This window comes from Pezoporus wallicus, unplaced genomic scaffold (assembly GCF_028554395.1).
Source record: "Pezoporus wallicus isolate ANWC-B61680 ecotype Strahan unplaced genomic scaffold, APGP_CSIRO_Pwel_v1 scaffold_6362, whole genome shotgun sequence".
NCBI classification, from domain to species: Eukaryota; Metazoa; Chordata; class Aves; order Psittaciformes; family Psittacidae; genus Pezoporus; species Pezoporus wallicus.
This window is the reverse complement of record NW_026637663.1, coordinates 9,797,405-9,824,681: the sequence shown is the minus strand read 5'-3', so window position 1 is coordinate 9,824,681 and position 27,277 is coordinate 9,797,405. Positions and strand designations below refer to the sequence as shown.

General features: G+C 40.1%; 1 protein-coding gene across 1 annotated transcript in view; it reads left to right on the top strand.

The window, feature by feature from the left end:
• The window catches only part of PCNX2 (pecanex 2), a 151,856-nt gene that overhangs the window by 9,406 nt on the left and 115,173 nt on the right, over window positions 1–27,277 (top strand). Inside the window, exons 3-9 of the mRNA XM_057407050.1 lie at window positions 532–649; window positions 2,913–2,949; window positions 3,867–5,156; window positions 12,476–12,623; window positions 12,792–12,937; window positions 14,154–14,247; window positions 26,734–26,869. Coding sequence (XP_057263033.1) covers window positions 532–649; window positions 2,913–2,949; window positions 3,867–5,156; window positions 12,476–12,623; window positions 12,792–12,937; window positions 14,154–14,247; window positions 26,734–26,869 — 1,969 coding nt within the window. The remainder of the gene's footprint in view (window positions 1–531; window positions 650–2,912; window positions 2,950–3,866; window positions 5,157–12,475; window positions 12,624–12,791; window positions 12,938–14,153; window positions 14,248–26,733; window positions 26,870–27,277) is intronic.

The following is a 27,277-nucleotide window of genomic DNA, read 5'->3' as shown; positions in this document are numbered from 1 at the left end:
GAAGTTTTTAGACAGGCCCTTGTAGTTTGGAGGTTGAACCAGCTTTTTTGAAGCCATCTAACCATAATAAAATTGTGGAAAGGTGATACCTTCAGATAAATAATTTTACAGCTTATATACAGCTGTAGGGTTTTAAAAATAAGTGTTTGGGGAAAAAACACAACCTCACAAACTAAAAAGCCCAAATTCAAGCAGGTTAAATGAAATTATGTACACATCAGGGGGTTGAACAGATGGCATTGTATTTCTTACAGCAATATTCTACTTCCTAAGACACCAGCGCTATTTTATATTGGGGGATTTTTTTTTTTAATTTAGTTTTATAAGATTATCTTGGTGAGGAAGGAGATGCAAAAAGGGGCTACAATATTTTTCAGCCCTGTGCATTGGAGGGGGAAAAACACGCTGTCACTTCACTGTGCTGTGTTACTTTTTTTCTATTCTGTTACTATTCCTCAGCTTCTTCCCAAAGACATTGTGATCCTCTGTGGTAAAAAGCATTGCATTATTTTTCATTTGCTTCCTTTCCAGTAATAACAGCAGGGATAATGGTGTCATCAGTGAGACCAACCAAGATGACTCTACCCAAACAATTCATGATAGTTCAAGGGTACAGGCTGTGGACTTGGAGAACTCACCTGGAGGAATGGTTAGTACACAGTTTTCTGTAATAGTGTCCTCATTTCATGCAGTCCTGCTTATCTGCTTGCTCCAGCTTATCACGCGGAGTTCTGTATTGCCATTTACTGCTCACTTGAAGCGTAGGTCTGCCTTGAGGAGGAAGGGTCGTTCCGTGCATCCCACTGTGTGTATCACTGCTGTCAGTCAGCCTTGGCCTAAAGGTCTGGTTTACAAAGCTGAAACTGGTATATGTAATTCTGGACGTCTTAAGACAGGTCTGTCTGCTCTGTAGAAACCAAGTGGCCTTACTAAATCTTGCCAAGAGCAGCTAGTTTTCATGGCTGCTTTGAGAGAAAGGAGAGACTAATAGAATCAGAGCAACCTCTCATTGCCTCAGAAAGGATCTGCTCCTGTAGCATTAATAGTTTGGTTTTTTGTAACTGGACTTATGGTTAGAAAATTAACCTAACATCTCTTGAGTATTTAAACAAAGCATAAACCGCCTTTAGTTAAATCTAGGAGATGTCTACCAGACATATATAAAAATACATGTATGTGCATTCCATGCCATTGGCCATGTTTTCTAAATTAATAGTATATGAGGTGATGAAAGGGATGTATGTAGATGTTATTAAAAGAAAAATAGGAAGGAACAATAAGAAGGCTGAAAAATTCAGGTATTCAAAAATTAAGAAACAGGATAACGCTGTCTGTGTAATCTTAAATTACTCCCCATGTATACTGTGATAAAATCTTTAATTATGTGATCCCATGCTATTTTTTTCTACAGGACTCCTGCCTCAGTCAGTGCAAAGGATGGTTAGTGATCTCTAAATAAGTAGCAACTTGATACTTCATTCTGTCTTCATATCCCTCCACCCCCATCCTGTGTCCCTATTTACTGCAACTCCTGTTCTGAATCAGAACTATGTCCTCATTTCCTGGAGTGTTTTTACCTTTTCGTAGCATCTGTATGATTCACAGACATTGATAATTTTATTTTATTAGTATTTTTCTTTTATGAAATAAATTATTTTTTCCCTTTTTTTCTGTCCCATTCCCCAGTATTCTGGTATTTGTCCATTCTGCAAACCCATTTCTTCTTGGGCTTCCAAACATGTAGGCTGAGTCTTGTCAAACCTAGTCCTGTTCTTGCTGCCAGAATAGCACCATGAAATTTTAGGAGATAATTATTATTTCCTTTTGGTTTTGGTGCCTGTCAGCCAGAAAAGAGCCACATTAACTTTTCCCAAGAACTTTTTTTATAGTTATGCACTTATGCTTTTGATTTTAGATTCCCAAAGTATTTCTCTGAGTATTGTGCTAGTTTTGAGCTCCCCAGTGAGTTCCCACAGGCATTGACTTGCTGATGAGAATTCAGCAGAGGCCATCAGGGTCATTGAGGAATGAGGTACGTGATGTTTCAGGACAGGCAGGTGGGGTGTTTTAGCCTTTATAAGGCTGAAATCTTTATTAAGGCTAAAAGAGCTTCATAATGGTAAGATGCAGAGAAGATTGAGCACTCTCAGAGGTGCCCAGTGACAGAATAAAATGCAGTGGCTGCAACTTGCAGCTGTGAAAGCTCCAATTAGATCAATTAGATTTAATATTTTTTGTGCATGGTTGGGTTTTGGTTTTTTTTTTTTTTTTTTTCCCTACCAAGAGGGTGGTCAAATACTGGAAGAGATTGTCCAGAGAGGTTGTGAAATCTCCATCTTTGGAGGTATTCAAAGCTCTGCTGGAGATGGCCTGAGCAACCTGCTCTAACTGTACCTGCTTTGAGTGTATGTGTATGGCAGAGGGGTATGTACTAAATGAACTCAAACTTCCTTGCAATATAAATGATTCTAAGTTAATCTAATGGCTCTGTCCTCTAGTTTTCCACTGAGAAATTGTTACCAATTGCTGGAGACCAAACTGCATTTTAGTCTTTTGGAAACACATAGCTGGAAACATGGAACAGAACATTGCATTCCTTAATGGTTGAAAACAGAAAAAAAATCTGGATTAGGCAGTGCAAAATGTTTTTTAAAAAAATCTTGTTTCCCCTCTCCCCAAGCATCACACACAATTGCAGTGATGCAATTTGGAGTATGACTGTTCTACAACCATCTCTCTCACCCACCCCTTGCATTTAATGCAAGGTACGGGTCCAAATTTCTGTGATGTTAAGCAACTTACCAATTCTGTAATTAACCTTTGATTAGGTAGCTATTGCTTTGATAGATGTGTTTTCCAACATAATTTAATAAATGCCTGTGCTAATTTTGTGTGTTCCTTTTTATTTTTAGGAGCTGCCAACACGGGAAACTATTGAAGATCTCAGAGGTATCTTAAAGGCTTTATAAATCCCTTTAAACTTTTGTTTAATCATTGCTTGCTGCAAAAAAAAAAAAAAAGACACAGAGGACCCACAGCAGGTTCCATTGTGTGTTGTATTAGTAGCTGAATAGAAAAGCTTGAGAGAACAGAATCTCAAGAGAATTCTAACAGACTAAGCTTTCTTAGCTGGCAGCCAAGCTGTTTGGGATGCAGCCTTTTGGTGAGCGTGCAAGTAGTTCTCCCCATTTTGGCATAGAGAGATAGATGAAAGAGCCTTCCCCATTCATCGTTGGGAAGCTCTGTGCCTCTGCAAAGCATTAAACCCAGAAGCCAATGAGATCAGATCACATCTTAAAGCTCTTATATATCTTCTTATTTTAGACTCCTCTTGTGATCGTTGAGCTTTAGCTCTGTAGTGTATAATTCAGCACACCTTGCTTTGCCTACAGTTCCAGTGCTTGAGAAGTTTCAATATATTTCCTTTTTGTTAAGGTTGATCACCTTATCCTATGGGACCATTTAAGAATGGCACAAAATGATGCAACAAACTTCTGCTGCACTGGCTTATTCTTTCTTTCATCTCCCTCTAAATGGGGATAATTCTGTAAAACATTTTCGTTTTAATATTAGCTGTTTCTTGAGCTATTTTGATTATTTAAATTAAATAGACATGCTGCTATACCTGTCCTGAGATGGAAGGATTCCAGCTTGCTATTATAATATGTCATATTATATAGCTACACAATGGATTATGTCGTGTAGCTAACATAAAAGATGCTTGCTTAGGAGCTGTTTTAATCAGCTGCATCATCTGTGCTTCCTTTGCTCTGCTCTGGGTCAGATTCTGCTAGCTAAAAATCGTACTTCAGTAATGCACAGTGTTCATGTTTGTGAGACCTAACTCCCATATATTTTTTTATTAGGTGTTACAGTATTAGAAGATCAGGCAGCACAACCAGCTTCATCTACCTCACCCTGTGTCAAAACAGATATATTACCTGTTTCTACAGCCTCTGCTTCAGGTGCCACCACATCACCAGTAGCGACAAAACCAGCTGCTATGGAAACACTTTCTAGTAATGGAATACATGAAGAAGGAGGAGATGGACAGCCATATGGACAGCGTGGATCCCAAGATATTATTGTGGACAGGGATGTAGCTAAAAACTTCTCCAATATTTCTTCATCGCAAGGTGATATTTTGAGGACTGGAGTTTCTTCAGAGCCATGGGACAGTGAAAATTCAGTTCTTTCAGACCATTTGAGTAATCCTAAAAGCTATAAAAGAGAGAAACTGCCTGATGTATCACCACAGACAGGCTTTACCAGTTACTGCCCACAGTGTAATGCCATTGCAACCAAAGATCGTGAGCACATGGAAAGTTCTTGGAATGGCAGTAATATCCATGAGGACCTTGATTGCTCAGACAGTGAGACTGCTGTTGCAGTTGTGGACAACTCTCTTCCTGGAGACCAGCTATGTGAGCCCATTAAAATTGTCATCACAATGAGTACTACACCAAACACCACCCTCAGAGACATGTCAGGCTGTGTCCACCTAAAGGCTCTGGGAACTGAGAGAACGAGCTCAGCCCCTGAGTCTGGTATAGTTACGGCGGGTTGGCCAAATCAGCAAACTAATGAACAGCTCAGAATCCCTGTTATCACTTTTGACCTGTCTGATGACAGTAAAGGTAAGGCTTTCCCAGAAGTTAGTGAAAGTGAAAGAACTCCACAAGCTTTAAAGGCAGAGCTGTTGTCCAACCAGTGCTCTGGCTATGAATCGGGTGATGCAGTAAAGGAACACAGCAATCCAGCAAATAGTCCTTTAGAAACTAACACTTGTTCAGATCCAAGTCGGGAGAATGCTTCTGAAAATGTCCAGACTGTGGATTTAACTTCTAAGGAAGACCTGCAGAACCTAGACCCGCAGTCCTGTAGAACTGCTCATGAAAAGAGGCACATGCGAGTGCTAAGTGTAGACAGTGGAACGGATGTGCTTTTAAGTAAGAATTTCATGGAGGTATCTGACAAAGAAAAGACCTTACCAACTTCTAAGTCAGATCTGGAAGCTAAAGAAGGACAAGTGCCTAATGAGTCTAACTTTCTAGAGTTTGTGTCCCTCCTGGAATCCATTAATACCTCAAAGATGAAGGCATCTAATCAATCCACTGTCAAAATGGAGACGACAAAGGAAAATGGGCTTGTTGGAGGTATAATGCCTTTTTTACAACTCTCTTTGGAATTAAAAAGTGACTAGTTACATTATTTATAGCAGCTTATCCTGAGATCTGTAGTTGGGCAAATTCACAGTGGATAACTGGTTTTGCTAATAGGGCCAGGGAAGAGTGGGCTTGGTAGGACAAGGTGATTTAGTGAAAGTGTGATAGTGTCAGCAGCAGTTTTCTGAATATTTTATTTTATTAAAATTTTTCCTTTGGAAAACCTAATACTAACCTCAGTAAGTGTCCAGGGTGTATCTAGTATTCTATACTAGAACAGCATGCATGTGTCAGGCCTGGATTGCTGGAATACCAAAAATATCTTACAAAAATGTGTACAGCTACAGTTTTGCTGTAGGTTCCATTTAGCTTTCACTCTGCCTTTCTTAAGTTTTTCCTTATATCCATCTAATCCAATTCATGTCACCCTTATCTCATTGCATCTTTCACTTGTATCTATTTTTCTTCCACTTCTGTGGTGTCTTCTCTTCTGCATTCATCCCTCCTCACTTTAGCCACTCCCCTCCTGAGCAACTCCTTATTTGCTTTCCTCTAAATATTGCTTCTCTTTCATCTTTCCCTTTGTCCTTCATAGCAACCCACTGTTGCTTTTCTAGGCTTTTCCACTCTCTTTAGCTTGGCTAAAGATGTTGCCTCCCCACAGCTTGCATTCACTTCTCTTGTACCCACCCACCTGTCCATTCTTTAGTTCTCCTAGGCCTGGTGCCTTCCTTCTGGTCTGTCTTGCCCATCTTTCCTTCTTGGACTGTTCTGCAGAGCAGTTTCTGTCCTGCTCTATCAAGTTTATCAGCCTGCCTGGCTAGCCTTGGTGCTTTCTAGTTGCCTAAGACCTGGGCTGAGCAAGCCCTGATTTTCACCAGAGCCTGCCCAGCTGGTCCCCTCTTGAGCCCAGCAAGCCCTGCCAGGTCCCTGGGGTGCATGGTGCTCTCCCTGTGCAACAGCACACAGCAGTGCAAGGGTCACAGCAAGGAGGTTGTGACTTTTTACTACTCCTCGACAACAAAAAGGAGTAATGATAATTTGACTTGTATGAGGTGACTTAGCTGAAAAAATGCTAAAAATTTCAGAAGTTTAAATAAAAAGAGTGCAGCTAATCTAGAAAAGGCTTTTAGCCAAGTTTCCTCAGATAATATGAATGGGGAAGATTGCTGCATAAAAGAAAGCAATGGGTGTTCAGAATAAATCAAACTTGGATTCCACAGTGACAAAAAAAAACCCAAGCACAAGCCCAAAACTTTATTAATGTGTGTGTAGTTATTGTGCTTTAGAGCTGACAAATGAGATTCTTCTTATTGGAATCCAGGATTCTGAGGAAACAGATAGATTCTGGTTGTCCCTCAAAGCAAGCTGTTACTTAAACAACCTGAACTGAATTTTCTGCTTTCCTATTTTCTCAAGTCCATATGTTTGTGAGACAGTGAAATTGAGCTGCATACATGTATAATTAAGAGGCCCTGCTCATTTCCAGTGTGGGTACAGCAAGTGTCACCCTGGGAAAGGAGCAGGACCAGGAAGAGGGGTGCCCCACAGGAGCAGGGATGGTGGCAGTGGCTCCTGTTGCTGTGAGGTCTCTTCTGCATCTTGGACCAGTGCTGTGGGAAAAAGGAGATTCAATCAGAACTCTTGAAGCAGGGGAGAGGTAGTTCAAAGGAAGTTATTTTTAAGAGCAAGTAGGCTTTGTTTTCTAGCCCAGTCAGAACGTGCTGTTTTCTAAAATAAATTATAGTTATTACTGGCAGCTTCACCACAGTAAGACTGGATTTTAGGAATGAGAAAGCCTCTAATTTGTTTACAGCCTTGCAATTACAAATATACTTTAACAAAACAGCATCTTAAAACAGATCTGAATAAACATTATTCCCACATTAAAGTGGTTATTCAAAAAAACCCAAGTGTGTGTGTGTGTAATACGGAGCGAGTCAAGCTATGCATCAATTGTTTTGAGGGAGGAGGTTGTTTATGTTTGGTTTTTGTTCTTTTAGCCTTGCAAACCGCCTAATTGGCAAAAGCTGGTAATAGATGACTGGTCCAAATGAGAATGAGATGCACCCCACAAAGGTGTTTATTAGCCTGTGTGAGAAACTTGGCAAATTCCTGGAAAGTTGGGTGTTCAGAGCTGTGTGTAAGAGAGCTGACATTTTGCATACTTTGGAGAAGGTGGGGAAACGTGCTCATCAAAACAGTCTTGCTACTGAGTGAATGTCGTGGATGTGTCTGTTACGGGTGCTCCCACATAGAACTTGAGTTCTGTGGAAACAGAAGAGAGATCATCCTGATCACATAAGCCTTCACTAACAGGCAGCTCAGTAAAATGCTGTACAATAAAATTAAAGCCTTGCTTTATGCTACCAAGAATGCCAGATTTAATGTGTTAAAATACAGGACATAAAAAAGCCATTTAAGAGCTGTTCTGTTGCCATCCCACCTCTTCTAGATCATAAGAAAGTACCACTGACACCTGTGCTAAAAATGACTTTCAGGCCAGTGTCCTTTCAGTTCTGAATGAAGCTTGTACCACCCACATAATGAAACCCCATTGGAGGGTGAATTTTCTTCAGTCTGTGAGAAGCATAAGGAAGGCCAGGTTTACTGGCTGTTTTGGGTCCCTCTGGCATGTCTGGAGCTAAGAGCAGCTGTGCATCAGATTTATGCAGGGCAAAATCTCATGTATGTCCCCTCTGGCACAGCTGGTTTGTAATCTAGGCCAGGCAATGCTATTGCAAGGTAGCAAAGCCTGCCATGGGAGTGGTGGAGAGCCTAAACCAGGACTATGTGGCCTGAATTTAGATGTTTTTGCAGGCTCTTTTTAGAAAAGGTACTCATCATTCTGGGCTGTGCGCAAGCCACAACCTCAAGTGAGTTCTGGATCCCAAGCAATTACCCTTCTCCTATGAAAAACTAAACCGTACTCCTGTGGATATTCTTAGACTCCTCAGTTTTTTTCCCATGTGTGAGAAAGAGCCCTATTACTTCACATGTAATCCCGGGGAAGAGGGATCTTGTGCATTGAGTCACCAGCCCAAATGAGAGCCGTGTTGAGAGGGGAGAGCAGGGGAGTTTGCTGGCAGCAGGTAGCAGCTAGGGCATGAAGTCCTGCCCAGTGCCAGCTCTTCTTTTGGAGCAGCTGTGTGCCATCCCTGGATCAGAGCTCTCATACATGGTCCAGGGAGGGACCATGTGGCATTTGATGCCCCTCTTCGGGTGGGGAAGAAATAGGGTGCAAAACTCAGTTCTCTAAATCTGTTACTTCATGTATAAGGCTTGACAGGTTGAGACTTTAAAATTTCAGTCTTTAGATCAAAGAGGTAATAGTAAGTTTGATGACAAGGCTGAGACCTGTAAACTAACCATGAGGTTACTTCCAGAGGTCTGTATTCTGCCATAATTATTAGGTATATTGATTAGACTACTTAACTGAGACCTCAAAAGCCTTGAGTTTGTTCCCAGGTCTTCTGCTGGCCTAGGATATTGTTCTGAGCAAGTCACTGTTGTGCTTAACTCTCCTCTCCCTGTACTGTAACAGGTACAGTGAGTATCGCTAGTTTTTCCTGTTGCTTCAGGATTAATGTAGTAATCCTAATTACTGGGTAATCCCATGTAATTCTTTGGTACCCATGTTAAACTCTTATAACAATTCTTGGACTTTTGTTTGGTTTAATATCAGGTTCTTTTAATATGTTTGTGGCATAATAGGCAAATTTGAGTTGAGAATAAAGCACATAAGCTAGGTGTTTCTGCCGAAACAGTCAGTGAAGAAAGGGTTGGGAATATCCTTAGGATATGAATGGGACAGTTCACAACTCATAGCTTTTTTTCATGCTGGTACTAGGCAAATCATAGCACAATTTGAAATCAATTATCTCTGCGGCCAAACAGGCAATAGATATATTTTAAAGTGACACTTTCTATTTTGAAGCATAGTGTTATGGAAGGAAATAGATTCTGTAGCACAGCAATGAATGAACAGACAAGTCTCAGCCTTAATTAGCTTAATTCTGCTTGACCAGATTTCAAACCAGATGGCGTTTGAAATTGATGGCAGTGGCATTTTTACTTACAGGAGTGAGTAACAGAGACCAGAATAGGGATATACAAGTGAAAGATGAGGGAAAATGCCTGTGAGATTCTGAAGAGATGGCACAAAACAGTAAACGTATTTTTGGAGAAAAGTTACAGACCAATAAAACTTACTTTTAATAGCCTAATAAGGTAACATTAAAGTTGAGGTACGCTCAGTTGGTTATTATCATTAGTGTGTGTATAGAGGCTGCTCCATCTCAACTGTAAAACTTTTCAGCCTCCTGCCAGTGTGAACCAAAAGCTTGTCTGCAGAGATGATTTTGGGTACCCAAAAGTTGTTCTGCAGGTGGAAAAGTCACATGGCAAAGGAAATTTTGGTAGTATGACTGTGTTTAAATTAAGAGCTTGTTTGTTAGTGTTGGGATGTTACATTTTTACATGTTACTATGCTGTTACAACTCTTCAGTGCAGATAAAAATGTTTACAGAAAGTATCTTACACCCATATGGAGTGTATAGGAAATATTTATCTCAATAAGACTTTTACCAGGATAACTAAAGGATGTATTTTGTGCTCAATCAAAATAGGAAAATGGGATACAGACTAAAACTTGGCTGGTTGTGCAGGACTCCTCTGAATCACCCTTCCCCAAGCCTGGCTTAGCCATGATTCCCGATAGTTACGCCTCACATACCTGAGTCATTTGGCATGTAATTTTCAGATAAATTATGAAATTAATTGCCAAGCTTGGGGCTTCTGTGAGCCCAGCCATGCGTGTGCCAGAGACATGTGGAGCAGTGGCTCGGGATAAATAGCTCTGGTAGGAGGCCGCAGGGATGCAGATGCACTGCCATGTTGTGCTTTTTACTCTTCTCTTGCTCTTGGAGAGTTTTTTCCTAGTCATTTCAGCTTTGCCAGCACACATTTCCGTGCAGGGAGCTTTTGGTGACGTGGAGTTGATTACGTACCCTGGCAGAGCACTCCCAGTCTAGACACCACTATCTCCATTTAAATACTGAAGGTGTAAGTCACTTGGAAGAAAATGAGTAATAATCATGAAACCCAGTCACAAACCTATTGTGGCCCACCTTTCCCGTGCTGGAAGTACTCATCACAATGGTGTTGTCTGATTGGCATATAAAGCCTGTAAGAAGCAGTATGTTTATGTTTTTATTATTATGGCTCTTTACCACTGCAGGGAAAACAAGTCTGCAAGGCTTGTGGTTTGGAATGGAAAAGAAAGAGACATTTTCTAAAACCACTAGATAATCAAATTAAAAAGGCTTTTTAATTGTTTCAGCCCTAAAGCTAGTTTTGGGCAATATGGGACCAATTAGATTATTAAAGCCACAGTTTCTGATCTCTATCTATTATTCTTAAGGCTTGAGCAGCCCAAACCTTTAGAAGGTGATTTTTATTAGGTGTCATCACCTCTCTCGGCTGCAGTTACATCATTAAGGGGAAGCTTCACTAACGCCACTGTTAAATAAGGCACAGTTTCTGTTTAAAATGGACTTTAAATCTTTAATTAGGAAAAGGGAAAAAAAAAATAAAGTTGCCTGCTTCCCTCTCTGCTTTTATTTTTTTTTCCTCCTAAATAGAAGCAAGTAGGTCTGGAAGACCTATTGAATTTTCTCTCCATGCAGAAGAGGCACACACAAGATTTCCCTAAACCAACCTTACACTCATTGTATTTATTGCACAAGAAGTAGGGATCCTTGGTCATTGTGTGCTACAGACAGCGGGAGACTCGGAATGTTGGCAATGTTGTAGTGAGATTTGTTTTTTCCCTCCTTGTGGAAGCTGAAAAAAACGCTGTGTGGTCATACTGTTGAAGTTGTTCTTATGCTTCTGGATTCTCCCTCTTTTCCTCCCCACTCCGCAAAAGTAAATGTCAAGTGTCTGCAGTGAAAAGTAGTTATGTGTGAGTGTCTTGGGCTTTAAGGTATTAGAAGGGTGTGCCCTGTGAATTGATACTGGTGTAGAGATGCCTTAACTCATGAAGGAGGTTTGTTTGTAGAAGTATTATTAGATCAGCTAGTATGGTTGGAGGAAGACAGGACAGATGATTTGAAAGGTCTGCCTATCCCAAAGCTTTTTTGCTTTTTTTTTTCAGTTGCATCAGTTAGACTAATAAAAGATATTATTATGTCTCTCTACAAGCCTTGAGTTTGTTTTATCCTCAGACCATCTTAGCTAGGACACCACTGTTTCTTGACTGGTGGCTCTTGCAGGTTAGGATGGAGATTATAATGGTAGGAAATATGGCTTAACAAATGATTTTTTTTTTTTTTTGGCAGGGAAAGGGGGAAAATTCTGTGGTTTGTTTTTTTTTCTTGATTAAATGTCTAAGGTATTTAAACAGCAGGTATTGCAAGAAATCTGAGTAAGTACATTTCAATACAGCTTTGTGCTGTGTTTTTCTTTCAAAGCATTTAACTGGGCAACTGCACATGGTGCTGATGAAATCACTGTCTCAGTTGCACTTTAAAAGCCTAACATAATTCTTTTTGTTTGCAGTCAAAGCACAAAATGTTACAAAATGTTTTGCTATTTAGCATGAATGTTAGTAACTTTTGAGACTATTGCTTGAAAGTCATTCACATGTGTCAGTAAATGACATGTATATGTAGAGAGGTAATATAAATGTAATTGGTATTCAAAGTAGTAGAAATCTGATAAGTCCATGTTTTAAAATCTAGAGTTCTGTATTTTCCAAGCATATGAAAATCTACTGTGAAATTGCTTAGCCAATTTGTCCTTTGTCCTGCATCAGGTGTGTGGCCAGTGGAGAAGAGGTATTAGCCATGTACCTGCTTTCCCATCCAAGAGCTCTATTTCCTTTGAAGGCGCTGCTTTCCCTTTTGTAAAAGGGGAATGGTCCAGTGCTTCTGGTTTTCTGCTGCTGCTATGCATGGCTTGGGAACAAATTATGGCCCCCAGGGAAGCAGCCTTTTAGCATTCTAGGTTAGGGACAGATTGCTTTCCTCTGAACCAATAGGAGAAGCAAAGCAGAAATTCTCTCTAGTTTGTCCTTTTCTTCACACAGCTTGTTCTTGAAACAGCCCATTCATGCAGCCACCTCAGTCAGAGTACCTCATCATCCAGATTTCTGTCATTTTAAGTAATTTTAGTGTTTTCAATAAGGCTAGTACTTATTGTAGTGTTTTAGCTTTTCTCTTTTAGATGTCCTTGTTCAGTAGATAATGAACAAAACTCTTGACAGTCATCTGCAGAGAGTGGCTCCACTTCACTGCCCTGTTTTCCAGATAGCCAGACGACGGAGAGAAAAGAAGAAGTGGTGGGAACAGAAAAGCACTGTGAGCAACTTCCTAAACAGGAAAGATCAGATGTACAAAGCCAAGATCGTGCTAGCACTAGTCCAGTGCTACCAGAGTCTGCCAAATTTGCAGCACTGTAAGGCCGGTTTACTTTACAATTTTGTACTTCAAAGTTATGATGTAAGCTGTTTTGTTTCACTGAGTAGAAATGACATAAACTTTTAATTAACCTCTCTTTCTTTTTGTTTTATTGAAAACAAGAAAAAAGTTCCTCATAGTAGTTTTGAAACATTTTTGTGTCAAGTTACCAGGGCAGCAGGCAAAGGCAGATAATCTACCGGGTAACTTCTCAGCAAGACAGTTCTGTCTTGCAAGTAATAAGTGGACCTGAGGCGTCTGTGCAAGATGAGCTCTCCGTGGATGCAATGCACGTGTTCATAGATGAAAATGGTGAGTTTCTGTAGTTGGAATAATTAAAATGTGTGAGGAAATTCTAAAGAAACTTTGGATGCCCTGGAAGGATATTTCTCTTGTCTGTTACTGATTGCATGTTTTTCTGTGTAAATCAAAGAAAAGGGCTTACTAATTTAAAGTCAGGTCAGCAATACCTGGAGTTTTCAAAATCCACCAGTGACCATCAGAGACCTAAGACTTACACAGTGCATGAAGTATCTTCCAAACATCATCCTCAGAAAATGCTGGTTAGGCCAGAAGACTACGTCTGTCTTTGCAGAACCACCGCTGGCTGTTTCTGCCTGGTGAAGGATTTTGCACTGGCTTGGCTGAGCAAAATGTTCCTCCTCTTTACTGTTCTGTTTTTTGGCTGGCTCACACGGAGCTCTCTCTAACGTGATAGTTGCCCTTGTTCAGAGCTGTGGTCTGCTACCTCTTCCAAGAGAGTTAATGAGTGACCTGGTCATGTCCTGAGCCTGTGCTTGGTATGCTGCTGCTCTGCAGCTATTCCTAGAGCCTGAAACTGTGATATACTTGGTAACTGGTTGTTTGAACTTGGTGTAATGCCTGGTGATGTACTGGCCCATACCTGTGAAAGGCAGATGTCCCAAAACCTGTGTTTCCCTTAAAGCTGCCTTCAAAACGGGTATGGAATTGCGTTCTCCTGGTAGCTGGGCTTGTGACCCCAGAGATGCTTTGGTTTTCTGCCAGTTCCCAGCCCTGCTTGCAGTCCTGCAGCTCCCTGGTGTGCTGTGGGACTAAGAGCAGCAGCTGCCAGTCAGGCGAATAGCATGGCCTCTGGGTCAATGAGCAGTGACCCTTCACTTGTTGCTGCATATGCAATGAGGGAGTAGCAGTGGTTACACTTTTAACAGTTTTTCCCTGGTGTGTGCCTCCTGACCTCAACTTTGTGAACTAAAAGAAAAAATTCTATTATTTCACATTTTACGGCAGACATATGTTGATAGATGGCCTTTGCACTTATTATACATACCTTTTAGATTTTAGCTGTAACGTCTATGTTTTGATTTGTCTCAGATTTCCAGTTCAAATGTTAGTTTGCTTTCTGAAGTATAAAATAAGCCTAGTACACACACTAAAATACATGTTTATAAATGTGCATGACCTAAAATGTACTTTTTATAAACTTTGTATGTAAAAGAAATGATCACATTACTGAACTGATTTTATTTTTTTCCTCTAATGTCTAAAGGGGAAATTAGATCCTGTTATTTAAAGGCTGGCTGTCAGAAGGAAGGAAATTTTCGACATCAACTATCAAATTTTGATTGTATTTCAAATGCTCAGTAAGTAAGCCCTTATTTCCAAAAATGTTAAAAGTTTTCTTTGCTAGAAGCTGTGAAACTGATTGTAGCTGTGAAGGATGCATGTGAAGAGTACTAGAGAATAAATGTGCTAACCTCTTCTAGAGACATCAAAGCATTTTTTGTTTTGTGCTAGAACAGTGGCTGCTTTGTAAGAATATTGGTAAAGAAAAGTGAAAAAGAAGACCAGAATTACTTTCATTACTTTCTGGGAATAGCCAGAGTCAAGTGTGGTGATTATAAATAAGATAAAGTGGGACTGTTACCAACTATTCTCTCAACTTTGTCTTGCACATTCCTGTGCCTGCTGTGTCCTTTGTGAATTTTTAGTGCTGGGTCAGTATCATCCAGTGACACTGCTTCCTGTTGATTCTAGCAGCAGAACCTTTCACCATGCATGAAATCTCTAATGATAGTTTGCCACTTTGAGGAAGTATCTGAAGAATTTTACTTTTTCAAAGGTCTTTTTAGAGAGATCCACATAAAGCCCATATTCATTACTGTGGTTTCCATGTTGTCCTATATGATCTGTTGTTTGCTTATCTGTAAAAAGAATTTTAACTATTCATAAGTATTTTTATTAAATAATCTGATGTTTTTCACATTGTTATACAGCATATGAAAAAGTTGAATGAGGCGCTGAGAAGGGTCATTGTTAATAGTAAATACTGTTCCTCAGGTGTTCAGCTTTCAGTGGAGACTTTTGAAAAGCTTGGGACCGTGTTAAGAGCAGTGTTAGCATTTTAGATAGAATGCTATTATGAGACAAGAATATAATGCTTTTAATAGTCAGTGGGCAAAGATTAAAAAAAATAATAATTTGAGTTCATCTACAGTAGAAATGTTCTGTCTTTAGAAGAGCAAAATAAAAAAACCAACAACAGCAACAAAAAACCCCCAACCTGGTAGAGTTCAATTTTGACCTAAAATCAAACATTTTACTTTGGGGCTGTTTAACTCCTTCAACTCATTTCGTTTTACCTTGCACTTAATACTCCTCTCTTCCCCCATCATGTAGCTATGAACTTGAATCTGTCCTAAATTCATAAATATTTTACTCTCTGTCCCCTGACGTTGATCAGTTAATCTGTTTTTTGTCAAAAGAACAATGTTCCTGCTCGTATAAGGTGTCTTTAATCTGTCTTTGCTAGCTGTTTATGCGATATCACTGTTTTCCTGTACTATGTTAAGTGCTGGTTTTTAGTTTGTCCTTTGCAGACCTCCAGGGATGTGATTTATTTTTAAGGGGTCTGCTAAACACTGTTAATAAAATCAAGTTCAGATATGCTTTGCAGTCATTTACATGCACTTAATTTCTAAAGGTTAGCACTTTACCTGGAAATCGTGGGAGTACAGTGACAGTTCAGGCTGGGGAGCAGAACAAATCAGCAAAGACGAGTGGGTTCCCAGGACTGTTTCTGTATGGAAGTCAATGGAAAGACAGAACCCAAGCTTTTCCAAGAACAGAGCAGCGTGAAGGAAAGTACAAAGCAGAAGTTTACATGAAAAACAAGGAGTAAGGACAAGGAGCTGCGAAAAGTGCTCATACTGGTTTTTGCAATGGCAGTTTGTGATATGTTTAGGCCAGAGAGATTAGTTAGAGCTGTTTGTTTAATGGGCAATTCCTGCCATCTATACATAGATTGAAGGGTAGTACAGGGAGGAAATGGTTTTTGTTTTTTCTTCAGGTGTTCACCATCATGTAATTTTGTATTTAGACAGTATGGAACACTTACAACATAGAGAAAACAGAGGGGCAAATCTGCTTTAAAGACAGTTCAGGAAAGAGCATCTTTACCTTACCTCTTTCCCCTGTTCCCACCTGCACGCTTGCACATCACTTAGGTTAATTTCTTATCCATGGTTAAAGATAAGCCAAATAATCACAGCTATTAATTAGTGATCTTTTTATTACTGGAGAAAAGAGTAAACAGAATAACAAAAAGCACAAAGCATAATCAATGATTGCTTGTTCCAGTCTCAGTATGTCTGTCTGTGAAGAGCTCTTGACAAAATTTAATCTCTTGAGGGTGGGCTGTCCTGTGGTGATGTTCCTTGTGTGAGTAGTCCACACAAACAGGAGATGCTGCTATTATGAAAGTATATTAGAAAAGAGACATGGGAAACCTCTGTGAGATATCCTTGGCTTATCTCTCAGCCCATCAGAAAGTTTACTAAGGAGAAGACACTGACAGTACTTCATATGTGCTTGAGATGGTGCAGAAACAACAGCTTCAGGCTTAGTGTCTGAATCCATGAATGAGCCATCTAGATTAGACTGAGGTCAGAGGATGAGGGAGAAAATGCCTGGACATAAGAGGTGGCATCCTCCTTGAATAGTAGGGATAGGGTTCCGATCCTGGGGAGCCCAGATTTAGAGTCTCAAATACGCTTACAGAGAACAATAGATAGGTCTGCAGTAGTTGTGTATAAACTCTTAAAACACTTCACTAGTCATGCCGGCTTTACACTATTAAGCTGCTCCTAAATGGAAAATGTCAAACTGAGTTGAGCCAGTGGAGTAACTATGTGGATGAGCATAGACCGTGCCCTGATGATGACAGGCCAGGTGATGGCAAGAGATCTCTTGCTTTGGGGGTGTTGTTGGGAGAAGCAGCAGATCAGAGGCACTGGCATACGAGGAGTTGTGGTACTTCTGTGACTAACACTGCAGCTTATGAAAGAGGAAGGAATTTTGACTGAGGAGGGTATGAACTCTGGCTGGTTTGTCAAAAATAACATAATTGCCTTATGAATTGGCCATAGGTAAATACCTTTTAACTAAGTTATGCAGAACTGGAGAAGGTATTTAAATATCATTCAAAAGAAGCCCTTCAAGAAATCCTTGAATCAGACTAATGTTTAACAATCTATAATTCAAATTGTAACTTGCTGTTTCTGCCTATTGAGTCCTACTATTGTCTGCTCAGTAGTAAATTATTAACTGCTCTTAATGTCTTAACAGGCATTTCACAACACATTATTAGGAACTGAAATTAAAGTAGTATTTCAATGGCATGTAAACATTATATGTTCTTGGCATGCCTTCTGAAATTCATTTCTCACAAATAATGCAAAATCTTAACAATGCTGCTCTGTCACAGAATTGATGCTGTTATGTTGTTTGGGCTAGTTTTTATTCTTCACTTTTGTGTACTTCCTGCTCTTCCTTTGCTTGTAAATTGCTAGATGGACAACAATGGATTACAATATGCCAGAGAAAGCAGATGTCCAAGTTTGAAGGAGTCTTAAGTTTACTTAAAAACTTAAGTTAGCCAAGTTAAATTTAAAGGAAGATTTTATGTTGTAATGGTCGCCCTGAAAAGATAATTCCTTTTCCATCTTAGCCCTCACTTTGGCAGGTGATTCTTGTTACTAAGTTTGGTAAGTTCTTCAAGCATTGGCAGGTAGCTAATGAATTTCCCAGTTATTGTCCATGTAATTACTCTGGCCCCACTTTTGTCTATTATCTTGCCAGCAGCACCTCTTGCTAGCAGTCCCTGTGGAATGTGTTCCCTACTGAGTTAATTACCCCTAAATTTGATGCTCATATTACCTTGCCAACTTCACCTCTAGCCATAAATTGCTTTGTGACAGGCTTTGACAAGACAAAGTGTAAACTGTTTTCTCAGCTCATGAATTATGTTAGAAACTAGTTGCAGGGAGACCATCTGAATCTGTTTTTAAGTGGGAAATTGGAAGTAGCTTTCTGATCTTGAAAACTATTCTTCTGCCCCATTGCATTAAATCCTTTACCAGTCTTTGTCTCTCTTACAGTGACTCCTTAATGTTTCTATGCTGTCTGTTTTGAGGATGTGCTGGGCTTCTGGGAAAGCAGATAAGAATGAGAAAGTTTAGATTTGTGTAAAACAGGTGCCTGGTGTAAGCATGAACTGCCTTTTTGCATGGTCAGTTTGACTTCTTACCAAATGGCTACTAGGTTTATGTCTCACCTGTATAGAACTGTTACAGTTTCAAGTTAGAATTCTTCCCATTAGATTGGCAATACAGAATAAATCATTAACAAGAATGCATCATTAAAAACCGAGCTGAAAGAATGTATAGTTTAAAGCATTGTTAGAGGTGTATAGCTGTTTTATGGGGTCAGGAGAAAGAACTTGGAGTTAATAAATGTCTTACAAATAAGGAGGTGTCACTGACACACCTTTTCTGTCTGCCACTCTGTGACAGAAAGCAGATGTTTCTGAGGGATTTCTTTAACTACTTTGTCTTTTGTAATTAAATAACTGAGTCAGTTTTGATAAGCAGTCAAAAAGGTAAATGTGAGCTATCATGTTATCTTGGCATTTCATGCGAAGTGGCTCATAAATATCAGTGGAAACATAAACCCTTAAAAGTTTCAGCAATTAGAATCAATGACTTTTGCATGCTGCATGATCTGTCCCCCATACAGAGGCTAATAGGGCCATAAAGTATATATCAATGCTGATACATAAATATAAGAGCAGTCATATATTCTGTGCATATTTGCTGTACAAGTTAGCATATTTTTAAATGTTTGCCTTTCTAAATGTGCCTTCTTTGCATACTGGGGCACATACTGAAGGTGCTCAGCCTTCAAAGCATGTGTGTTCATACCTATTGAAGAAAAAAGTATCAGTATTTTATACCTCTTAGTAATGCAGCTGTCCTCAACACGTGAATGAAGTACTTTTCTTTCTAAATTAATTAAGAAGTTCTCTCTCCTGGTTTCACATCTAGGAACAACTCTGTCCAACTAATGTAAATAGTTGCCGTTGCCGTTTCTTTTCTCTGCATCCTTGCAATTTTTTCTGTTTAAAGCACAGAGTTTTCTTTGGTGTGTGTGCAGAAACATATGTGCTATGGTTAGCTACAGTTCAAAAAGCGTAGAAGGTGGTCCACACACAAAATCCTGATGTGGATATGGCCATACCAACTTGGGAATGTTCTCAATTTTTGCTACAAAACTGAGGTGTGTGTAGCTTTAAGGAAGAATGTGGGTTGGGTTTATTTTTTTTTGTGTGGAGATGTTTTATTAAGTAGAAAAAAGCTAAGTGATGCTTTCTGAGGATAGGGGCCAGTTCTGTCTCTTAAATCAAATATTAGATCTTCTAAAGCAAACTGGACTTGTGCCCACACAAGCTGTGTAAGCATTTGGCCTTTTTTCTTTCTTTCTAGAAATACTCGGGGTTTAGTGAATGCAATTTAGAAGAATACTGCTTGTGTTCTTGAGCCCATTTACTTCTCTCCTGTGTTGAACTCCTGAGAAATAAAACATACTGAAACTCCCAGTTCTGTGCAGGATATCATTACACACATGTATTGATTTATAAAGAGAGAGAGTTGGTGTGTCTTCAGAACAATCCAAGTTTTCACTGACAGTGATTCAACTTTGTGATGCAAAAGCATTTGATTAGTTCAAATGCGTATAATAGGTTTAAGTGCTGGACCTCATGCTGCAGTTTATCACTTTGTGTGTCTGGCAACAGTCAACAGTAGCCATAAATTACATCAGGATGATTCTGTGCTGCGTATGTGTCATAGAAGCTGGAGTTTAAAATAAACATGGAAGATAGGCCACAGAAATGGATGTATGGCATGCAGCTGAAATATTTGAGAAATGGAGCAGTGTTGTGGTTCAACCCTGGCTGGCAACTAAGTCCCACACAGCTGCTCACTCACTCCCTGCCCCGTGGGACGGGGGAGAGAATCAGAAGAGTAAAAGTGAGAAAACTCACAAGTTGAGATAAAGAGAGTTTCATAGGTAAAGCAAAAGCTAAGCATAAGCAAAGCAAAGTAAGGAGTTCACTCACCACTTCCCATCAGCGGGCAGGTGTCCAGCCATCCCCAGGACAGCAGGGCTCCATTACACCTAACACTTATTTGGGAAGACAAATGGCATCTGAATGTCCCCCTCTTCCTTCTTCTTCTTCACCGAGTTTTATATACTGAGCATATAAATATCCCTTGGGTCAGTTGGGGTCAGCTGTCTTGTCTGTGTCCCCTCCCCAGTTCTTATGCAGCCCCAGCCCACTTGCTGGTGGGGTGGTGTGAGGAGCAGGAAATGCCTTGACTTTATGTAAGCACTGCTCAGCAATAACTAAAAATGTCCCTAAAATTGACACTTTTCTCAGCACGAATCCAAAACATTACCACAAAGTAGCTACTATGTGGGCAGTTAACTCCCTCCCAGCCAAAAGCAGCACAAGCAGGAAGAATGATTTGGGCATAATAAAAAAGAATAACTTTCTTTTCTCTTTCTTAGCTGCAGATTCTCCCTCTTTTGCTTGAAATCACTTCTATTTATATACACCTAACTTGCTGTATAGCTTTAAAAGGAGAATTATTCTAGTTTAAACCTTCTCCCGCTTTCTTGATAATGAATCTTTTTTTTTTAAATTAATGTATGTAATTTTGAAAATAATATAATTTTACATATATATAAATAATTGTATGTGTGGTTTATTGTTAGATGTGGTTCATCCGTACCAATACAGTTCATGGATTTATATTATACTTTACATGTCTAAAATGCTTTGCAGTACAGATAGAAAACTCTATTAAGAAAAAAAGAATTGTGCTTAAATTTTGTTTTGAGAACTATTATTTTCCCAGCAGCAGCAGTGCCAGCAGATTAAAAAGAGGTAGCTGCAGCAAAACAGTGGCTAACAAGTACTAAGAAAACAATTTAAGTTTCCTGCCAGTACAGCTGCAGAGTGCTAGTGTTTCTGGCCCTGGGCAAAAAAGAGAACTTCAAATCAGTGAGTTAACTTATTTGAGTTGCATTCACATTCCTGAATAAGCTACTTGAGTGCATAATGCTACGTGAAAGTATCTATCTGAATGCCTTAGTGGTACTATATGTCTCCTGTGTAAATCCATTAATACTTTAGCGTGTTCACTGATGGAAAATTCCCCAAACCTTTGAGGTTTATTCCTCATAGGAGTAGACTATATTATTTTATTTTTAGTGTTTGTTTGTTTTATTCCTCATAGGAGTAGATTATATTATTTTTAGTATTTCAAAACACTGTTTTAGAATGACAAAATACTGCATCGCTAAAACATCTTTGTATATCTCAGCAAGGTGACCCAAATAACAAAGATCACCCACTGCTCTAGTAACAGGCTGCTGACTCTTAAAGATTTCTTAAAGCTGCTTGGCAGGTTGTGCAGTTCTGCAGCCAAGCACATTTTTAAATGGATGCGACAAATGTTATATAGGTCTTTTTGGGATTCAGCAATTTCAGATTAGGTGGTCACCTGAGCATAGTGCTTCTTGAACACATAAATGAGAGTGGTGTATGCATGTGCACCCTGAAAATGGGAATGTTTGATTTATGATGAAGCCATCGATTTTTCTGAAAAGTACTCTTTACAAACTCAGTGGCATTTTCCTGCTGCCTTTCTGGGGGACAGGAGGAAACCCTTCTGTGAGCTTGGCCAGTTAAAATCCTTTCCTGTATTCACATGTATTCATATATATGTTTTAGCCCATCTCACTCTGAACATGGGGCAGAAAAGTGTGTTTGCATGAGACTCCGAGACTGGAAGTATTTGTTACACGCAGAGATTTTTGCTGCCACATGATGGCAGCAAAATCCTGCTCAGGACTAGGAGCCTCGGTAGTCCTCTAGCTTTTGGGATTTGCTTCCCTTCCCTCTCCTCACCGTTTTAGAAGGAGAGCTAAAAGGGTCGTTTTAAAATACTCTGGAGATAATGGAACCGCGGGTACTGTTAATGCATTAATTCCAGTAAAGCTTGATCTTCTAAATGCATCCTCCGGTTCATTAGCTAGTGCATGCTGTTTATGTTTTAAGTTTTTAGTACGTTTATCTTTGCTCTGAAATGTACTAGGCTTACAAATTACCAGTTTACATGTTTGTTAACCAAATAAAACCTGAATACTAAGAAGTCAGAGTGTACTGAGTGGATCCCATTCTTACACCTGAGTAAGACGGTGTTCGTAACTTCCTACGTTCACATTGCCCACAGTGCTACTGGTAACATGATTTACAATGCCTTTCTGTCCATCTGTAGTTTCTAACTCAATGAGTTTAATATATACCACTGCTCATTTTGTAGTCTATTGCAAAACTTTAATGGTGATCTTGTATCCTTTTCTATTTTGTCAGTAAATCTGTACATCCAGCTTTCCCATTCTGTAAACTCGAGCATTCTATCTTATTACCCTTAGTGGTGGTGTTATTGCTAGTTAAAACACATACCAAAAATCTCCCCTAAATCCTGTTATATGAGTAGCAAAATAAAAAGGACAAAGAGGAAGGTGCTTTTTTTTTTACTGTGACTGTTGGGACATTGCTTACAGAGTTCCTTGTCCTTTCTCCTATATGCAGGTTAAAATGAAGTTTAGCCAAGACCTGCAGAATACCTTTATTAGTGGGAAATTATTTGTGATGTGCCTGTATTATGAGCTTACCTTAAGAGGTGTTCAGATGCAGGCTAGCTAACCCTTAACAAAGAGGATGATTTAGGCTGGATTATATTTCAATGGCAAGTGGTAGAAGGCAACTGTCCTCGACTAATCAGAGAGAGAGGAGGAAGATTTTTCCAGTGCTATGTGGTTGTACTAAAACATTCTGAGTGCTACATGATTGCTCAGCTAGCTGATGTTTACTCCGTGTTCTTACAAAGCTGAATTAGGAGGCAGAAAAAAGTTCCTGACTTTATAACCAGTTATCGGTAGAGGGTGCAATGTAGCTTTTGCATTTGGGCTTCATAGGCTGTATGTTTACCAAAGATATTTTTAGTTAATAATCTATTATTCAAAATTTAGTTCAATTATACCTTTGCTTACATTAGCAGTGCAGTTTAGTGCAGTAGATCTTGATAACATTAATTTGATTCTGCAAATGAACAGATTTTCAATTTAGCAAGATTCCATGTTATGCTGTGATCAGCTCTGTTATAATGATTTTATGATGAGAGAGTGTTTGCTCCTATTTATGTATGGTAATAAATTTATGGAATCTAGTTTATAGGCTTACAAAAACACAAACACCATCATCACATTTCTTACTGGTATTTGCTGTCAGTGTGATAACAATGTCACCAGATGAGACATACAGCTTCTGCGTAGCTGTGGAAGCGATCCAGAATCAGGGTGTAGCAAGTGAGTGTCATAAGAAGGTTGTGTGGAAAACAGGGGTAAGGATGAAAAAGCAGCAAACAAGAGCTGAAGGGAATGGAAGATGAGGAAAGAGTAAGAGGATACAGGGAGATGAGGATGATGAATAAAAGATTTAGGAGGCAGATGAAGACCAGATGATAGCTTGTGACTTTGGAATTGTTGCTTTGCTAGCTCCACTTTCCCAACTTCTCTGCTCTACTTGCTTTTTCAGGCCTATGAGGCCTCCTCTTTCCCTCAGTGTCCCAGCTGCTTATGGACTTTTCTGCTGGTGGCTGATAGGTGCAGCTATGAAGTTTTTCTGTAAACGCAAAACACAGTATGGGCTCTCTTGGCTTTTTTTGTTATCTTCAAGTCTGGTGGGAGATTATTTGAACTCTTAAGATTATTCTTGGAAGAAGCCTTATGAGTAGAAGAATTTTGATTTCTGAGAACTGATAGAGTACCAGGTGAGTATCTTGGCCTGTCTAATCTGTCCTTTTGCCATTTCCATTCTTGGTAAACATGGAATGGAGTACATGGTCCAATCTAGAAATACTCTTGACTCCACTTGGCTTTTGTAGGAAGATAGTTAAAGATGCAGAAAGTTTTTGGATATTAACTCTACATTTAGGAAGGCACAAGCAGCTACTGTTCTATTCCCCTCATCTTTTGTTGGGCTGCTTTTTGGGCAGGAATTCCCAGGGTAGTGTTCCTGCATAACCTGGGCTACACTTGCCTTTTGTCTGCTGGGAACAGGGAGTCCCAGGTTTGCAACCACAGTGACAAGGAACTGGACAGCTCATCCTGAGGAAACAAGACAAAAATAATCCATTGCTTTCCTTCAAGCCGGACAAGGTCACCCTTGAGTAGGGCACTTCAAAACAAGCCAAAGGCATGGCTGTCCTCTATAGTCGTTATCTGTGGGAATCTTCCTCCTGGGAGTCATGCTTCTAGGCTTCCTCCCCTTTCTTCCTGCCTAAATCTTTTGGTTGAGATCCAGGATCTTGGATCAGTTCCCATCCTCTCTGTACTCTTATAGTTTTTACTGCTGACAAGGTGCTAAACAGGACCCACAAAGAAGATTCTTCTGGAGGGTTGCCTTGTAGCTGGGACATCAAGTGGGTTGTGTTAGACCAAGTCCTCACTCACTAGGAAGTCCAAAGGGAAAATATAGCTGTCCTGACTTTGTGGAGCAGATCATGCTTCTGCCTGTAGCAGGAGAAGTGGGGAATGCAGGGGAAGCCATTAAGATCAGGAAGATGGGGTGCTGTCATTTCTATTCAACTGGTAGCTCTGCTGAAGTGGCAGATGGTGAATTGTACTTCTGGGATCCAAGCCTGATAGCAATCAAGGCTCTGAAACTAAACTACCTGGCTTGGAGACCATCAGCAGGATGGCTCCTTTGGTGACATCTGGAGGCTGCTGATGTGCCTGTAGGTCCAGGCAGAGCTAGCAAGTCCTGCAGGGAAGAAGGAGAGAGCATGCATGTTTCAAACTGTTGGTGTGACTCTTCAGCCCTGCTTTTAAGCAATTTGGACATTGAACCTTATCTCTGCAGCTTAACTTATCAACCACAAATGTGTGGCACAGCCACCATTTTAAAATGCCTTTTAAAATTAGTCTAACAAGTGTTAGGTTTCAGTCTTTGGGAAGTGGTGCCCAAAGGCTAGGAAGGTTGAGTTATCTCGAATTAGTAAGATGGCTTGGGGGCAAGCATTAGGGGTATACAAAATGATAGTTTTATTCTTTGTCCTGTCGCCTGGTTTCCGGGCTGACTGTAGGCAGATCACTGTAGTTTCTTCTTACTTGTCTTTCCTTTGTGCAAAATAGGAGCAATAGGTATTGACTACATTGTATGAGCACCAGGGTGCTTTCACCTCATTTAGATACAAAAGTAATAAGAGCTAAGGCAAGCATTTAGGTGCAGAGGAATAATGAGCATAAAGCAGGGTGCGTGATATATAAATCCCATTTGGCAAAGAATAAACAAGAAGTATTCAAAATAGATCTTTTCCTCAAGTAACAATTATTTCATTTTGTCCTGGGCTCAGCAGTAGCAGTCATTTTTCTCCTTCTTGGTAGCTGGTGCAGCACTGTGTTTTGACTTTCGGCCTGGGAACAGAGCTGATAACAATGATGTTTTGGTTTGGCCAAGGACTTTGTGAGCCTCATGCTCTGCCAGGGAGGAGGGAAAGCCAGGAGGAAGCAGAGACAGGACACCTGACCCAAACTGACCAAAGAGGTATTCCATACCACAGCACGTCATGCCCGGGAAGTAACTGAGAGTGAACCGGAAGGGCTAGGGGCTGCAAGGTTGGACAAGGTATCGGTCCGTGCTTGGTCAGGCTGGGGGGGGGCGAGTTATTGGTTGGCTGGTGCTGAAGTGTTGTATTCTCTTCCCTTGTTATTTCCTTTATCATTGTTATCATTGGTGGTAGCAGTAGTGATCTGTGTTATACCTTAGTTACTAAACTGTTCTTATCTCAACCCATGGGAGTTGCATTCGTTTTGATTCTCCTCTCCGTCCCTCTGGGAGTAGGGGGAGGGCAAGAAGGGGGGGAAGTGAGTAAACAAGCTGCATGACTGGGTTTAAACCACGACATATTTCAATATAGTTCTTACTGAAACTCCATCAGTCGTGCCATGATAGCATACCATTTCTGCAGCCATACAGGTATCGCTGCAGTATGTGCAGATTTCCTCAAGTACTGTATCTACAACATAAAGGAGTAAACATGGGAAAAAGGGAAAAGTAGCATCTTGCTCAGGGTTCTCCTGAGGTGAGTTTACATTCAGTACAGGGAATATCTATATCTGAACTAGCCTTATGTTAACTAGATCATGTATTGTTGTCATCTTGCTAGGGCAGACAGAAGTTCTTGTAGCCCGAATTCTCAGTAGGATAAATTACTACTTGCTGAATTCAGTGCAGGCGATGTCAGAGTAGCTTTGTAGCTAAGTGAGCTTGTTTGAAAGCTAATCCAGGATCTCTGCAGTAACTATCCTGCAGTTTTGCTCTGTAAATAATATCGCTCTTGACCTGAATTATTATGAGTGGACAGAAAAAGGCACTTCTGAAGTGTGATTCATTGTAAGTGCTCATCTGAGGATGAGAAAAAATGAGATACAGAGGTATCTGTTTCTCTGTGGTGGATGTAGTAACCCATGTGTATCTAAATGTGGGTGTTCACTGCTTTGCGGAGCTCGGCTATTTTTCAGGTAGGGAGGTGGAAGGCTCCATCTCTTGTGAGCAAACCAGTAACATAATTACAGGCTTCTTCCTGTAACATTTCAGAAATATTAGGAAAATACTGCTTCTTAAAACAGTCTCTTTCCCTTCTTCCCTCTGTGCCCAGTGAATTACAGTTCAGCTCCTCTAGTACTACTACTTCAGAGAGCCAAGAACCGTCTTCCAGGGATCAAGCAGCAAGTGCGCTTCAGCAGCAGCTTCTGCTGATGGTGGCACGAAGGACCCTTTCGGAAAGCCCACGGGTACGTTGTAGTATCTCTGTTTCTAGCATCTTGATGAACTACTTTATAAACAAATGCTGCAGGCTCGTTCCTGAGACAGTTTTGTTGATTTTCTTTACTACTTTGCTTGGTATTGCTCTTGTGGGAGAAGATATATTTTATCAACGGATGCAATTCAGCTGCTTTCTGCTGACACTGAGTAGTGTCTTAGGGGTGTGTTTAAAGACTCCATCACCTAAAAAGTTGATCTTTTGTCTTCTATCTTCATTCTTATTTTGTTAGAAAGAAGGAGAACACAGCTGTTAGGGGTTTAGATGCACCACTGATTTTAATAGTATAAAGTGTTTATTCCAAATTCATTACTGATCTAAAACCTCATGTCTGGTTTCACTTTTCTGAATCAGGCAGCCAGGCTTCTGGATGTCTGTT